Source organism: Bombus vosnesenskii, unplaced genomic scaffold (assembly GCF_011952255.1).
Source record: "Bombus vosnesenskii isolate JDL3184/JDL3185 unplaced genomic scaffold, Bvos_JDL3184-5_v1.1 scf7180000013304, whole genome shotgun sequence".
In the NCBI taxonomy this organism is placed as follows: Eukaryota; Metazoa; Arthropoda; class Insecta; order Hymenoptera; family Apidae; genus Bombus; species Bombus vosnesenskii.
In genome coordinates this window covers 1,099,468-1,116,596 of record NW_022882953.1, presented here as the reverse complement: position 1 = coordinate 1,116,596, position 17,129 = coordinate 1,099,468, and the positions used below count along the sequence as shown (strand labels likewise).

General features: G+C 38.2%; 1 protein-coding gene across 7 annotated transcripts in view; it reads left to right on the top strand.

Annotated features, from left to right (window-relative positions):
* LOC117234292 (zinc finger protein chinmo) overlaps positions 1-17,129 on the top strand; it is a 65,298-nt gene that overhangs the window by 37,590 nt on the left and 10,579 nt on the right. For 6 of the 7 annotated variants that reach the window (XM_033495362.1, XM_033495363.1, XM_033495359.1 and 3 more), the window contains 4 exons: positions 693-913; positions 1,677-2,056; positions 2,813-3,060; positions 3,356-3,637. In XM_033495362.1, the coding sequence (XP_033351253.1) occupies positions 693-913; positions 1,677-2,056; positions 2,813-3,060; positions 3,356-3,637 (1,131 nt within the window). Of the gene's footprint in view, positions 1-571; positions 593-692; positions 914-1,676; positions 2,057-2,812; positions 3,061-3,355; positions 3,638-17,129 lie in introns of those variants that run through there. The other variant, XM_033495364.1, reaches the window with a different exon arrangement.

Below are 17,129 nucleotides of genomic sequence, written 5' to 3'. Positions count from 1 at the left end.
AACCGTGAGAAAAAGAAAGAAAAGAATAGTACAGAATAGAAACACACGGCTAACGAAAATCGAATAGTTCTTGAAAAACACGCGTAATTCAGTCCTATGCAAAGCGATCGTCTTTTGTCGCTCACGCGGTATTATCTTACCAGATACAACGGTCGTGTGGTTTAAATTATCGAAATTTAGAAATTGTACAGTGCGTTTAAAAAATTGGTGCGGTATAAATTGGAAATTTACGAAGGCATGCTATGAATGTTTAGGGTTTATTAATGGAGAATTATCTGAAACTGCCTGTAGAGTTCTATCATTTTGGTTTACTATGTCGTTACTATATAGTTTCTAATATAAATGAATCTTAGATTTCAATAAATCTAAAAATTTCAAGATTACGAATAATCTTCTGATCTCGTGTAACGATAGCATGAAAAGTCGCCCGATACAAAATATATTTCATTTGTTATACTGTACAGTTTTTTCCTAATCTAATTCTTTATGTAAAAAAATTCAGATTAAACACTTTTATGCAAGACAGTCATTATCATCACATTGCTATTGAAACGAACGAACTTTCCAAAAGGGAGGAACCTTAAACTTCGAAGTAGGTAGCTTAAACGAATTTCCGAAGCACGCCACGTATCTCGAGTATAATATTATGAAGAAAGTTGTCTAACGAATCTGTATTGTTGCGTGTGTTTCAGGAGTAACGTTCAAGGCACACAGGTTAATCCTCGCAGCATGCAGCAAACACTTTCAAGAGCTCTTCGAAGGAATGCCTCCTTCTCCCGCGGGACTGATCGTTATTCTCGACGGGACGAGTGCCCACAATATGGCGTCCCTTCTCGAATTCATGTACCGTGGAGAGGTCCACGTGTCCCAGGAATCCCTCAGCTCTTTCCTCAAAGCAGCCGAATGCCTTCAAGTATGCGACTTATTTCATCTCTTTTGAAATAACTGCCCTAAATAGCAGTCATGTGTTTGAAGCGCGAACGCGCACCTTGCATACTTTCGGGGACCGTCTTTTTATTTTTGGCCGCGATTAATGGCCAAGAGTTCCTGTTTTCGAAGCGAGAACACGAAGCTAGACTATGTCGATTTTCGTTGGAGCAATTTAGTAGATTGTGATATCAATATATTATCGTCGATTATAGCATCGTTCGAGATATTTCTTGTAAAAATATCTTTGTTCTATAATAATATGTACAACTGTTTTCCGTTTCTATTATTTTGACATGTTAAGATTTTCTTATCGAAAGATTTGTAAGTTGGTAGAATTATCCTACAATTTTATCTTCTACTTCGATCATGATATTCTACTGTAGTTTAATTATTGCTCGTTGAAAACTTCAAAGCGATTGATAGGCTATCTAGATTTTTTGTAGCGCATAAAAGAAAACGGTCTCCTTACAAAAAAGGACGATTATACCTCGTCTGCAAACTTCTAGTTTATACCTTATAATTGAGCTGTTAACAATGACAAAAATTGAGTTCAGAAAACTGGGATAAATGGCCACGTCTATGTAGAACACATGTACGATTTTACCTGTGGCTAGATCAATTGCCGACCTTGCTTAACGCTTTCGTCGAAGATCGTAAATTCTAATCTTTAACTGATTTTACAACCTTGCTATATCGCATCTGTTAACCGTAAAATCGTTAAATCGTCAATCTTGTTGAAATTACAGGTAAAGGGTCTGTCTATCGAGCACGAGAAATTGGCAGTAGCGCAGAGGCACGCTGCGGAGAACAATAGCTCATCGACGGACGCCGGGGATGGCGGAGGTGGTAGCAATGGCGGTGGTAGCAGCGGTAGCGGAGACAACGGAAGCGGGAACGTGAGCGGAAGCGTCAGTGGAAATGGTAACGCAGCTGGTGGTGCCAGCGGCGTCGGTGGAGGAGTTGGCGAAGTGAGCGATATGAGCGAAGCGGGTGAGGCAACCATGGTGAGAAACACCATGAAGAGGACCCCCACACCGGTACCTTCGCCCGCTCCTGCTTACACCGTGCCCAGCCTCTATTCCACTACCTCTCACTATTACGAAAGTCCGCCGAAAAGGCTGATGAGGTAAGCCCTTTTACCGCACCGCGAAGGACTCGCACGCATGAAATTTTCAAACAGAATTGCCATGACCTTCCTACCACGTCTAACGACTAAGATATCAAGAATCATGCCTCGCATTCCGTTGTATCTGCGATTAATCGTTGTGCCGTACGGCTTACTCTTTGATGAAATGTAATAGACAGCCATTATATCGAAGAATGTATGGATGTACTTACATTAGGAAAGAATTGTTGAATTAGGTGTTAGGTAACACGCAGAGTGGTTTAGGATGTTTCGATGTAGCTTTTTCCAAAGTGGCCATTTTGTTAGATTTCGTTGAGCTACTACTAATATGGTATCGTTAATTAAATTAACTCATAACTGGAATCGTTAATCTTGTTTTCGTTTTGTTCTCGTTTCCTACGTATCTCTTTACAATTTCATTTCTGTGTCAACGATAAATTATATCACATATCATGCGTAAGAACTGGAATTAGGTAAACTGAAATTGATTGTCAATCTCATAATTATAGAAGCTTATAATCAAGGAATGATCCAGTTAAAATATTAGATAGCGAAAGGAAAATTATATTCTTCTAAAAATGAAGTTTGGTTGTTTTTCCAGTTGGATAAATCCTTCTTTAAAGTTCGTAAGATATGGAAAATGATTATCGAGGGATCAAAGTCTGATATAATTCGTCGCTATAGATTGCCTAAACTTTGTGAAATTGTTAAGCATACTTTCACACGATATCGAACGTTTTTTGGGGATATTTTTAGATCGCCCAGCGACGTCGATACCTTGGGAAGGGCGAGCGTGTTGCGCGATGGCACTGCCTTCCGGCCCGCATCAGCGCCACATCCGCTTCTCCTGGAGAACCACTTCTACCAGCCGTTCATCTACCCTTCAGAAACGCCCGCACATCCCCACACCGCACCTCACACACCGACAGAATTGGAACAAGAATTGGAACGAGCGAGGTCCGAGGAACGTAGCAATTGCGATCTCAAAGAAAGCGTAGCCGAAGGTTGGCCATTTTTTAAATAATTCATCTATCTATGCGTATTTCCATGCGTTTACAAAATTTTTATTTCAATTTTTGTTTATATTCCGTTTCGTTTCACAAATATAATATTACGATATTATAATAATATAATAAACAATATGACGATATTATAACGTAATATAAATTAGATTGAGAAAAGTTTTTAGGTATTGAGAATTCAAAGATTATTTTGTCATAATCGATCATATTCGTTATTTTATTGTATAATTTGTGTGTTCATAAAACTTTAACAAATTGTTTGGTCTTGTGTGCGTAGATCTTCGAATAAAGCAAGAACCAGTGGCGATGACCGATCGGGAAAGGGCAGAAAAATTGGCAGAGAGATTGTCAGGTGAGGTTTATTCCGGTGGAAGGGGGTTCGATGGTGGTCATTACGGTTCAAATTCGGACCACATTCAACACGGGGGACAAGTTGGCCACGCCATAGTTCCCCTGCCGCCCGCTCATCCGCCAACTCCTGATCTCAGTCCTGCACCCACCACTCCTGCTATGTGGAATACGAAAATTAACAAGGCTGGCACTGTTTCCACTCCGGATGGTAAGTCTGAGTTTATTCATTCCTTAGTCTTGATATAGTCAGAACATTTTGTGCAAAACTCAAGCAGAAAATGAAATACAGGAGAACATCGACGAATAGATATTTTAAACAGATAAAAATAGAAATGGTCATAATAATTAACTAGAAAAAAGTACAACTGCCGATTATTAGTTAATAATCCGATGCTTGAAATTAAAGATTTTCGCGGAAAGAATATGCCAGTGTAGACTCTGAACAGCGGATCGTGTGTAACAGTTTGAGTTATTGTTTCGAGCGATCGTCGACTACAGAAGTTTACCAAACTTTACGTAAACGTACCACGTGGCTTTCGATTCACAACCAGCGCGAATAACACTCTTGTGTAAACGATTACGCGAACCCGTTTCGTATAAGAATATTTCTTCCAAAAGCAAAGATCTCATTCAGCTAAACAGGAATGTACAGAGATGTAAGATATTCCGAGCCAATCGATGATACACGTAATTAAATGTACATAATTAAAAAAAGAGAATAAATAAGATCCAAATTTTACTTTAAATATTTTCGGCTCGAATATTATAAGTTTTATATCATGTGTCGTAGTATGCGTCTGTATCGTATTAGAATTTCTAACTTCACGTTGGGTGTGCTAAGGGTTAACGAAGGCGAAACCTTCTATCTGGGCCAATGCGTTGCCAGAAGGCAAGGCCTTTCAAATCTAATGTTACAAAATGCACGGTTAATCGTTGCATCATCGGTTGCACGTGGAGCTTTCTTGATGTTGCAACTCGTGCCTCTCGTCGCCCCCTTCCAATACCATACTTCGTCTGTCACGAGGCGATTTGGACGATGGTTTGAGTAATAAGACGAACAAAGTTACTATCTCGGGGCATCCTTGAAATCGAAATTCTCAGATTTATGAATTTATTAGATTGTACTAAAGAACTTCTTCGTACATGAAATACCTGTTCTTAAGTATTGCAAAAATAAATGAAAGATTCTTCAAACGATACCTGAAACGAATGTAAAGTAAACGGAAGGAAGTATCATTCTCATCAACATCTCGAATAATCGCACTTCATTCTTTACACTCACTGACCAAAATCTCCCAGAAATTCATAACGAAAGCCGACTCCTTAATAACATCCCGAATGCCTCGAAAAGAACGAAAGAGCCTTTACAGTTGCGAAGGCTCTGTTCGATCGAACCTTCTCGCGTGAACCCCCGGTCGCTGGCTGGAAGGCTAAAAAATTATTTTCAGAAACTCGACAGTCGAGTCGCTCTTAAATGTCACCGCGACGTCAGCGTGGTGCTGTCGCGATGTCGTATCGACGTCGGCCCTCGGCGCAACAGCGATACCACATCATCGTCCTCGAAAATTTCGCTCCCTCGCTCCCTTCCACTCTCTTTCTCGCTTGGCCAGTGGTATTTTTTACCTCGGAGATGATCCTCCGCTGGACGGTGGGGTCTAACGCGCAAAAAGAGAGCAACGACAACATCGGCGACGACGAGAACCGTCGTTAGGCAGGATTTACGTATGCCGATGGACGCCCACCCGACTGACGGAACATATTCTACCTTAGAACGAGACCGGTTGCCTCGCCTTCACGGTGTGAACAAAGTGTACAAAGAGGATGCAGGCGACGGTGCAGCCACTGGGAACATCTTTTGCTCCGGCGAGCAAATCACCAGGCGTATGACGCCACGACACGACACGGCCAACGTAAAACGGGTAGAGTCGTTTAGTAGATCGTGTAGGGTGGCTCGCAACCCTACACGTACGTACGATCACTATGATCGACGCTGGAGGTCCAGGATCGTTCGATTTCGCGGATCACGCTTTAACCATTTTTAATCGCTGTTAGATGAGCGGACAGGCCGCGACGGTAAAGAAAGAAGCGAACCGTCAACTAATGCAACGGTTATTGACATTAACCGTGCTCGAGCAAGCCGCGCTTTCCTCTCACGAGAAAAGAAGACGAGGAGAAAGGGATCGAGTTCGTTCAGCTGTGTCTACGGAAGAGGAAAAGAGCAAGGAAGGAGCCGAGGAGCGAAAAGAGAAAGGCCTTTTTCGTCCGCTTTCTGGCCGTTTCGTAACGCGAATAGACGTTAGAGCGTCGATTAGACGTTCGGTGGAATTGTCGCGGCACCAACCAGCGGAATGAGCGGAACCGTGAGGAAACGAAACGGTTATGGGATTGTTGAGACATTCTATTAAATGTACAGTTATGCTAGCTTTAACTTCGTCGTTAGATGTTAGCTTTTTGTTAGAGGTTCTTGGTACTTTCTCTCTTTCTTTATCCTTATCTTTCATACGTACGATTCGTTGCGTTTCAAGATTGCACAAGATTTCTACGATGGAGCGTAAAATACGGTTTGAATACGGTGTTTTCTTATGAATTTATGTAGCCTTTTCTTTCTTTCTTTCTTTTTTTTTTTTTTTTTTGTGATAAGATTCGATGCTTGATCGATAATTTCAGGGGTTTCTAAAACATGCGTGACTGTAATTACGTCATTGCTTGGTTCTTTCTTCTAAGAACGTGTTGACTTTCTCTCGTCGTTCTCGGCCATTCTATTATACTCTCGTCGTCCTTCCTTCGCGCGTCCTTCTTTCCAGGCCATGGACCATCTAATTTCGATGTCATTTCGATCTCTTGCCGAGAATTGAAAGAGCCATTAGAACCATTAGTAAGTTTGGGTGTCAGCCACATTTATTTATCCACCAATCGAATATCGGTAAAAGGTTGAGCAGTTAATTCGCTTACGACGTCCTCAGTTTTGTCACATATTTCCCAAATGTATCTTTTCTTCCTTAAATATTCTTTACGTATTTTGAAATTAAAAGCGTTAAAATTTCGGAAAACTGTTATAAAGGCAAGAAGTAAAAAAATGATTTCTTACGAAATAGTATTACTCTTTAAATTATTGCACAATGTGCACATCTGAAAATAATCTTTCTACTCGTACCTTGACATAATCGCAAACTTTACCCAGGAGCAAATATGAAAAGATGTCTCTTCGCGCCGAGACCTCTTTCGTCATTCGAATTATCATCATATTTCTTTCGTTATAACACGAAAGTTCCGTGTTCAAAAGGACAGTGCGCGTCGCGACGCTGAATTATAGATGAACAGGACAGAAACCGTTGCCACGTCTGTTCGAATCGATGCACCGCGACCGCATCTACTTCGTCTGTCTTCTTCGCGCTGTTCCATTCTACTTATTCTACCTTCAGTTGACTGCAATTTCGTGCACGTGCCTCGTAAAACTTTCATCTAGATGTGCACGCGCTCAACCACGCCAGAAATTTCCCAGTACACGAGTACCATGCGCCTTTTTGAAACATTAATTCGTCGTTTCCGACTATTAATTCCGTATGCGGAAGCGCCGCGACGTCTGCACGACGCTTTCGTGCTCGTCCAATCATGGGAATCACTTCGCGAAACTGTCCTTTGTCGGTGTATCTAGTTTTGTGTACGGTTCCCGTTTAATAATTTAAATAATTTTCGCAATTATCGTGCAGAGGTGGTTCAACGAAATTAAATATTCTGCTTTAAAGGGGATTTCCAGAAGGAAGAATTTAGGGAACACAATCTGTCTGCACCTGGTACTATTTGAATATTTACATTTACTAATATTGCCCTTTTAGAATTTTTATTTTCATTTTCTGTTGATGAAAGAAGTTTAACGATTATTGTTTATTGATTCAGACGTGGCAAAGAAAAGGAGTCGAAGTATTATAGATAATTTGTTTTTGGTGATTTTATAAATGAAGAAAATTGATGTTATGTGGTTAAACATTTACCTATTCATTGAAATTTCACATTCCCCTCTGTTAGATATCTATGACGATATTGTAAAATATAATAATTGAATGTATAACGTTGACAGTGATTTTATTTCATATAAAGATTCATGAAATCAAATCTCTAATGTGGATTTTATTCCAAAATTCTAATATTCAGATTGTGGTAAAGTATACTTTTTCGGTAGATTACAAAATCTTGAAATTCGATAAAAAATCATATTCTCAATTTGAATATGTTCAAATTATGTGTATTATGTCATGAAAAAAATATCAAAGTTCATCATATTACGTTGCTCATTATACACACTTTCTAGAATTCAAAATGAAAATATAACTGTACCACAAGTCTAACTCGTGTTTCTCATATCCAAGTCATTATTAGGTACCATAAGTGTGACTAGAGGTAAAGAGGTTAAAGAAAATGTGAGTTTCTAAATCATATTTTATGAGTCGTTAGCGTTTATTTGGGCTTGTTGTTTCTTTAAGTTCACGGGGATTTCGTCGGTGTTTGATGTATCACGCGTAAACATGCTCGAATCGGGTTTAAGAATACCTATCGTCAGCCGATTTAGGCCACGGGTTCTTAGAAACGATTAGTCCTTCTCGGTTCTCGCAATGCGCGAGCCTCGAATCCGGGTTTAACCTCCAACCGTTGAGAATCATTGCACAATGCAGCAACACCGCGAAATCATTCCTTGACCCATGGTATCTTAAGGATTGGTTGAGCTAACGATATTCTATTGTTGGATGAAATTTTATGCAACTCTCTGTGATTTTATATTCATATCATATATTATTATTCACGATTGGTAATCGAGAAATAGCGAAGACTAGTTCATAGTATATTGCATTATATTGAATTAGTTAAGCACTGGTTATTTCAATAACTTTATCTACGAAGAATATCATTAATTTCGTATTGGTGTAAATTAAGTGCTCTATAAAATACTACTTATATATTACTTTCTTCAGATTAGTTTGGATTTGTATTGTTTATAATTTCTGAATTTCTTTCGTCTCTTTGAAGCATAACAAAATGTTATCATATCAAAGTGCAGTACAAGCATAGAACGTTTTCTCGGTTTAATTCGGCAAATTTTTCTCAGTATTTTAAAAACACGATTAGGCAGTAATTAGAGAATTATTTCGAATATATATATAATTATTTATCCGAATCTGTTCTGAATTTATCAGAAATCTGTTCATCGCAATAGTATAAAACTTATTATCATTATCATTCATAACGTAAAATCGAAACTATTTAGGTTACGAAAGTAGCTTCTAATGCAACTACGAACTATATAATTACACAAGATCCAGCCGTTGAGCGAAGTTTCTAGCCTACTTGTTCAACGAAGGGTAAAATGGAATTGCCAACTTATTTTCGCGTAGATCACGTGATTGTTTCAAACTGAATGTCACGAATCAGAAGTAGCAAAATTAAAATACATTTGATAATCGTATCTCCATGAAGTAATCCTGTATTTTTTGCAAAGATACGAGGGAAAAATGCGTAGAAGATAGAACGTAAGAGGCTTTGAATGAATTATGGGTATAGACCGTTGGATGTTTTTTTAAGAGAGGATGCGAAAGGCTGGTTCCTATGTGTGTCATGGCCAAAGCGGCCCTGGTGTGTTTTAGAAACTGTTAGAAAAGTTTGGTTGACTCTCGGTTCCCGTGCTGCAAATTATCGTTAGACGAGAGAAGATTTGTTTGACCCACGTTTCATAACTTCCTGAAACTGTTGAATCTTTTGCAGATTTGTGAAACTTTCCGCTGTAATTCGATTTTGCTGTGCCCTTAATATCACAAAGAAATTCGCTCTTTGATTACATTTGTTCAACTGTAATAGACATTTAAAATTGAAAAATTAATTCAGGAATTAATTGATATTTACGATCTATTCTGTATTTGTATTTATATCATTCTATATTTATGCTTTTCTTCTCTCTTTCTGTCTTCTAATCTTTGTCTATTTTTGAATGTATCGCCTGTCTAATTGAATTAAAATGTGAACGTTGATTTTGTCAGAAGTACGACTGAAATTCGACATGACAGATATTCCCAGAACTTGTATTGATCGGCAGAACGTGGAGGAGAATCGTAGTAACTCGAATTAGAGTGTATCCTTAGCTCGAAATAATTGAATTGGCTCGTAGTTGCACAAAATCGCTATCTATTTTTCTAGAAACGATCGAAAATGATAAAAACGCGACTATTACACGAACATTCACGCATGATAGCAGACGCGTTGTATCATTATTATTCAATGGAGGATTCATCCATTGAATTACATTTTTGTTACGAGAACGTACGAAGTATCAATCATTTGCATTTCAATTCATTTACTCGTTGAATGCATAAAACAAAAAAAAAAAAAAACTGCGCCATAATCTAGAACTGTTGCAGAAAAACATTACATTTATCTTATATTCTGATAACATCTTGTTCGATCGATATTCGAAACGTATCGAAACAAAACCAAAATAAAAAACTCAAGATTCTGCAGCACTTCCTAAACGCTCTTCAACAATTCCTTCCTCGAAACATCAAATAATTTCCTTTATCAAATCTTATTTTTCACAATCTTCAGCATTTTGAAAATGACGAAAAATAAATGAGTAAACGAAAATAACATACTATATCGATCGAAAGTAAGAACCTATATCTGGACCAATACCAAAACCGAATGAGCTCGGGCCAAGTGAATCAACGATCGAGCTGCAAACAAGACACGTGTACTATCAGGATCGCACAGATTGCAGTGATTGCACGTACTAGCTATCATACTTTAAGATCAGTTTAATGGTGCTGGTTATCACCCGATTGGTCAGTGATAACACGTAATCTTTCAGTTGGCCATTTTTAAGCAACCATTGAGAGCAACCACGTTGCAAATTACCGAGCGTTTCTGTTTCTTTCTTTTTCTTTTTTTTTTATTCCTTCTCCTTCCGTTTTTCTTTCTATTCGTGCGTGTAATCATGGTGCACGTATTGTATGGACGCACGCACCGCCACTCACGCAACACGCTCGCACAATTCACCATTAGACGTTGCTGATAGGGTGGTAAGCGGGTGTCGTGCAATTCCGAAATTCGGGTCACGAAATATTTCATGATAACGCCATCAGAGGACCTGTCGCACGAACTAGTCTGATAAACGAGGTATATCTGACAAAAACGACACGCAAATTTACGCGTTCCCTTTGTCCAATTGGATGGCTGTACTACTAATGTGCATATCTCAGGGGAACGTTGAGTTATTGGTATTTAGATCGAGGCTGAGATTTTTAGACGTGCGATTGTAGATGAAACGAAGGTAAAAAGAAGTCGATGATGATTTATGCGTATGATCGTAACAGTATTGATTAGAATGTGGTTTTCTCGAGTTGATAGTATGAAGAGTGTAATTAGTGTTATATCGGTGTTATTGAAACGCTGATTAGATAGATATCATTAAATGTTAGTTGAAGGAATATTGGATAACAGAAAAGCGTTCAAGATTGAAGTATCCATGTAATATATAATTGGTTAGTTCGCTACTTAGAGGACTTCTTTGTATTTATACGCATTATATATTAACCCGGAAAATCATTTTTAGTTTCACATATATCAATGAAACAAATGGAACCTATGAATTAAAGGTATTCGATCTACATGTAACTCAAGAGTATATGAATTATATATATTTCTCATTCTCAAAGTCGAGTAGCAATTATTTTTTACTGAAGCATATCTCAAATATCCTAAAATCACACTGTATGTCGATAAACACTCACCCTGACCTCTGCAAACATTAATTTATATTATTGCGATATAAATACCAATACAAGTAAAATACATAATTAATTTAATACAAATATCAAATATCCGTTTACAAAATTTCGATCATTTACAAAAAAATTTTGTTACGGTCGTAACCTTGGAAATACGATCGGGACTTACATAAATCCGAGCCTCAATATTCGTCTTCACATAAGAAAACGTTTACTCCAGCAAATCCATGATTGTACAAGGAACAGCTTTAATTTTTGTCATTCGCCAGCTAAGACGACTATGATAAAACGAGGACGGTATGTCCCGACCCTTCTGCAAGCTTTATTACTATGCTTCTCGGTCTGACAAGTAGAAATAAAACAACGGACTGCCGCGCTAGCCTGGCGCTACCCTCCTACGCACAATGAGTAACCCTATCTTCGTTGGAATATCCTCAACCCTTATTCCCATCCATTCCTCCTGTACTGCTTTGCTGCCCTCCTTCAATGTCATTTCCCTTCCTGTATCTATCTCTTTTACACGTTCTTCTTCGTTCCTGACCCACGATATCTACCTACGTGTAGATGAACGCGCAGTGATATCAGTCGCACCGCCGACAAAATTTCGACAAGATTTTAATAGAGCTTAGAAAGATGTTTAACGAAATTTCTTAATAATTTCAATCTGTGAGTGTTGGTATTAATTGATTTTATCGTTGGTATAATTAATATTACTCTGGCGAGTTAGAAAATCTTCGTTCTTTTAATTTTTGAAAATTCGAATTTATTTCTGATATGATCGACAATGGTTGAATAATGCAAGGATTAAAAGTTTCCAGGAACCTGAACATCGTCGCAAATGTTCAACGATAACTACAATTGAATCGTTATTTTCAGTACTGGCCCTCTATTATTTCATTTCTTTGTATAATCCCAGCTGCTATTTTCAAAGTTCCCTCTCTTATGCAAATTTCCAACTTCCAAAGTAAGAAATTATTTCTCATCTTTCCAGCCAAAATCCTAATGTTTCCATAAACTACCTCCTACTCCTTAAATATTCTAACTTCCCCTACAAATTTTACCAACGGTCCAATAAAACCTACCAATTATATTCAATCAAAAGTCGTACATCAAACCACACGATATAAACCTGAAAACAATAAAACACAGGTAGTTCGTGTCTGCCCTCGCCTCGATCGCATCGAGCGTTGGAAAAACCGTACGTTGCGCTTCCGCGCAACGTGCGTCAATTACATGCGTGCGGCATTGCGTGAACTTCGGCCGGTGGCCGCTAGATAGCGGCGGCTACTCGCGCGCGCCACGCTCGTATATTTTTGGGCCGCGTGGTGGGGGTAGACCTGGTGGAATTGGGCGACAGCCAGGCGTGGGTGCAAATTTACTGCAGCACTCGCGATTCCGCAATGTCGGTCGAATTCGACGTATTTCATGCGACCGGCCGCTAGGCTCGTAGACTGGGCGGGAGGGACAGGGAGAGATACACGAGCAGCTCGAAAATTATCTGTAACAGAATGCCGCGTTATCGGTTCTCGTTCCGCGAGGGATCCAAACCAACTCATTAATTACATAGTATGTAATTCGCGCCGAGTTCGATAATCAAAAACCAACGCGATTTCGTTCTCGATTCCCGGACGATATATCAACGTTGTTATTATGATTTGTGCTCGTCGCCGGGTTTATCCTGCCTCTTTTTCTCATCGTAGGCTTCTTTCTATTTTTACTTTTATCGTTTGCCGTGTTTACAGTGTCACTAAGTTGCCGTTTTCTTCTTTTTCACCTTTACAGCGGCCGATGATTAATTTTGGTGTCTGAATGGCTTCTCCTGTTGTACGCAGACGATTTCAGTTGCGGAACGAGTCAATTTTCTATTGCATATTTTTAGCAAGCTTTGGTTTAAGGACGCATTTAACTCGAATGGGTTTTATTCGTTTGTTCTGGAAGGGAATTATTCCGTAAGGAAATAGATTGAATTATGTGTAAGATCGTGCTATCGGTCTTCGAATTCATGCTCTCCAGGAAGCAGAGTGAACCTGTAATTTTGACTCGTTCCGCAAAAATTTCAGTGAGTATCTGATTCGTAAAATAACTAGGCATTACCAAGACGAACTTTTGCTAGGTCCTTGTTGGAATATAATTTGATTTGTTATCCCTGTTATTTATATTAATGGTTATTTGCATCAAGTCAGAGATTCAAGAATTATCCATGATTATATACGTTTCTTTTAAATTAACTACGTACATAACAAGATGTATAGAATTATTGCGTAAAAATTTGCAAAATATATCTAATTTTTCAAATACCATCTACAACTCAACTGAAACTACACATTCAAATTATTATCAATTTGTTATTAATATTCCATAAACGTGATTCACATCTTCTAACAAGTTACCATTCAATTTGTAACAAAAATTCATTATTTAGACGAGAGTCTTGAGAAATTTTTACAAATATCAATCACAAAAAGCATATTACCCATGAACTTTCAATTGACAATAAATTTTGACAAAGAATATTCCTACGACTTTAGACAAATATGTATGTAGCTCTACTAACTAATAACTTAACCCATTAAGGATCAAACAAAAGAGTCGAGTCAGAACGTTATAAATACATCAATTTTCTTTTGAATTTTTGAATCTTTGCATTTTCCTTTCTTAGCTAAGATATTGGACAAGATGAAGGATAAAATTTCGGATAATGTACTAAATCAATTAAAAAGAGAATTGCAATTAAAATGTTACGTCATCGCGATGTTCGCACTTAATAGGTTAGGTACTCGACACTTCAACTTCACAGACAAATTTGAACGAATAACTTTACCAACAAAATTCCAATACAATAAACAATAAAGTACTAGAATGCCAATATTTTCTGGATTGTGGAAAACTGTGAAACTTGTTCTAGAATTTGGGTAGCGTCCAGTTTGAATGCACTCGCGAAAGTATAGAGGGACGCGTAGCGGGGCGCTGAAATTCGTAGAGCCGAGCCTACCGCGGCACGCACCAATCAATAAACGAATGCGTGCGTGCACGGACAGAGGCGATCGCGTGTGTGTGCAGCCGCCCGGCTTGCTCTGTGTGAGTGCACGTGCCGCCAAAAGTTCGTGAACGCGCAAGGTTTGCGTGCTCCCCGGCCGTTTGTGTGCACAACTACGCGGCAAGGGCCGAGCGTACGCGGCGCGTGCACGTATATATGCGCCGCGATGTGTGCTTCGCGGGAGAGAGGCTAGCCTTTGACGAGTTCGTGCCTCGCACCGCAACTCATATTTTTTTCTTTCTTCCTCCTCTCTTTTTCATTTTGTTTGTCCCATTTGGACGGGGAATACTTTGGATTGCAGTAAAGAAGAGGCTAATGAATTTTCGAAGTTCTGCCATAGTGCAAGGTTACCTCTAGATGTTGCTGTGGAGGGGATGTCGAACAAATTATCATTTGTTTTGTGCGTAGTTTTGGTGCGTTATCGATAAGTTTAGATATATTAGCGAGCGGAATTTTTGATGTTTTTGTTTTTCAATTCAATACGATCTATAGAAGGTATTTTATGACACTTTGATATTGTAAGTACGGAAATTTCAGATTTCAAATTTGTTATTTTGCAATTAGCGAAAGCACGTAAGTGTCCTTGGCTAAAATAATTTTTTGTTTGTTTATTTTTATTATAGCGATTTAATTATAATTGTATGTGTGTAATATATGTATGATAGGCAGTTGCATCGTTAAGAGCTCGATAAATCCTTAAGAATTTTGTCAAAACGAAGCTTCGTTTCCTATTATGCTGCTTTATTATATAAATATTTATGATATCGAAGGCTATTTTTTGAGAAACGCTTCTATTTTTATACTTGTGATAAGAGGTTGAACATAGCTGCATAATTTTACTGAAATGGATTTTTAAATTTTTACGCGAAATACGTAATCACGGTGGCGAATCCTAAGGAGTTAATTTTTCTTTCCGATGGATAACATAATTTAAACATAAGTGGTTCATAAAATATTTTAGTGAAGCACAATCTTGTTTTCCACAGAAGTCACTTATCTATGTTGTTACGTGATGAAATGATTGACATTGTGCTGACGCGTTTAATGAATTATCGCTTACTGAATTAGAATAATTTAGGGTTGATTTTAATCGTGAATACACGTGCAGTGTTAATTTCTTCTAATCCATGTTGCTGTAAATAGTTGAAAACTTTAATGTTATTGTTATTTTCGTAATGATAAGATCATACTTACTTCTTATTAATCAATCTGAAAGTTTTTGCTCTTAAAGTGCAGCATGGTACTTTAAGACCAATCTCTTTTCACCTCTTTTCACTTACAATATATGAATGATCGAATATTATACTTTTTGCCAATATATGTTAGTCTAATTAGTTAAAATTATTTCAAATACTTTCTATACATCATACAGAATATTTCATGTGTTTCTTCATTAAACTACAAAATGTTATAAGAAGTTCCTATCGTTTTAAATCGATTAAAATCAGGACGAAAACACATTGTGCGAGATCCACGACAATTTTATCAAACATACTTGAAATAATAATTCTCTATTATTCTATTGATATAGCTCCTACAATTTAGCTATCGCGTTAATTCTTGTAATAATAAAGAAAGTCTTTTTGGTACTTATCCATTACACATCGGTACACACGACTCTTAAGACGTCATGATAACAATCTTTTCATGTGTATGCATTATCAAACGATACATATCTGGTTCATTGTACGATTCTTGCCTAAAATCCGCAAAGCTACTTTTCTCCGAACTAACGTTATCTTCGTATTCGTTATATAATTCTTACTGCTCTTTATACTTCTATGAAACGATCTGCAGAATCATTGAAACTCTTCGACAGTGTAAAATTCGAAATGAACGCTTTACAAACTAATTATTTCTTGAGCAGACTATAATTTGTTTTTCTAATTTTCTTTCCCGGTGCAGTAGAATCATTTTTAAAAGATAATTCGACGGAAACGCTGTGATCCCGTGTTCCATATCGAAACTCTCGATCGCCGTAAATAATTCAAGCCGTGGTAACGGCGGGCAGGTCGTCTTTAAGCGTCGCCCATGAAACCGAGAGTGAAGAGTCAAAACACGAGGCGGGAACGCGAGAAATCATGTCACCACGGAAGTGGTCGGGCCAGGAGGGAGAGCTCGATAGTTATATTCCGATTCAGCGAGGTCTCGAAAGTGGACCGTTGTGCGGGTTATGGTTTTCTCTTGGTCTCCGACCGGGCTACACAGGAGGGTTGGCATCCCTTGCAACGACTACGGCAGCACCGGGATCGACCAGGCTTCCTCTCTTTTCAAGGAGAAAGAGGAGGGTTGCTCGGCCGGGCTCCTTTGATTTCACCTTGCAACGCATGTTGCCTGACATTGATTTTCCTTTCCCTCTTACTCGTCATTCCACCACTTTCCTTTTCTGCTGCTCCTCGCTCAACGCAACTTCTACGGAATATTAATGTTGATCCTGTGTTAATACGTACCTCATTGAATGAAAACGAACAATTTTCGTAGAGCTTTTGGAATGAAAAAGAAAAAAAAATGATAAAACTGCTGTTTAATTAAAAAGATAGCGATTAACGGTGGATAATAACGATTTCTCTACAAATTTGTTGTTAACGATTCAATGGTCGTAAGTTTGGAATCTGCATTTTAGATAGATATTCGTGTTTTTAAACGTGTTTTTTTAAACAGCAAGTTGAAAAAATATATCTGTTCGCTGGATTCTGGTAAACACATTCGTTAACGAATATTCGCCAATTTTTACGAATATTCATGTACCAATATTCGTTAAATATAGTCTCTGTACATTCATTGCCCGACGTTGATATTCATTATTCATATTCTCTATACAAAAAATGAAATATCCATTTACAAATGTTACGCGAGAAATGGTTGGTAATTGTTTGAAGTGGTTAAAAAACTAT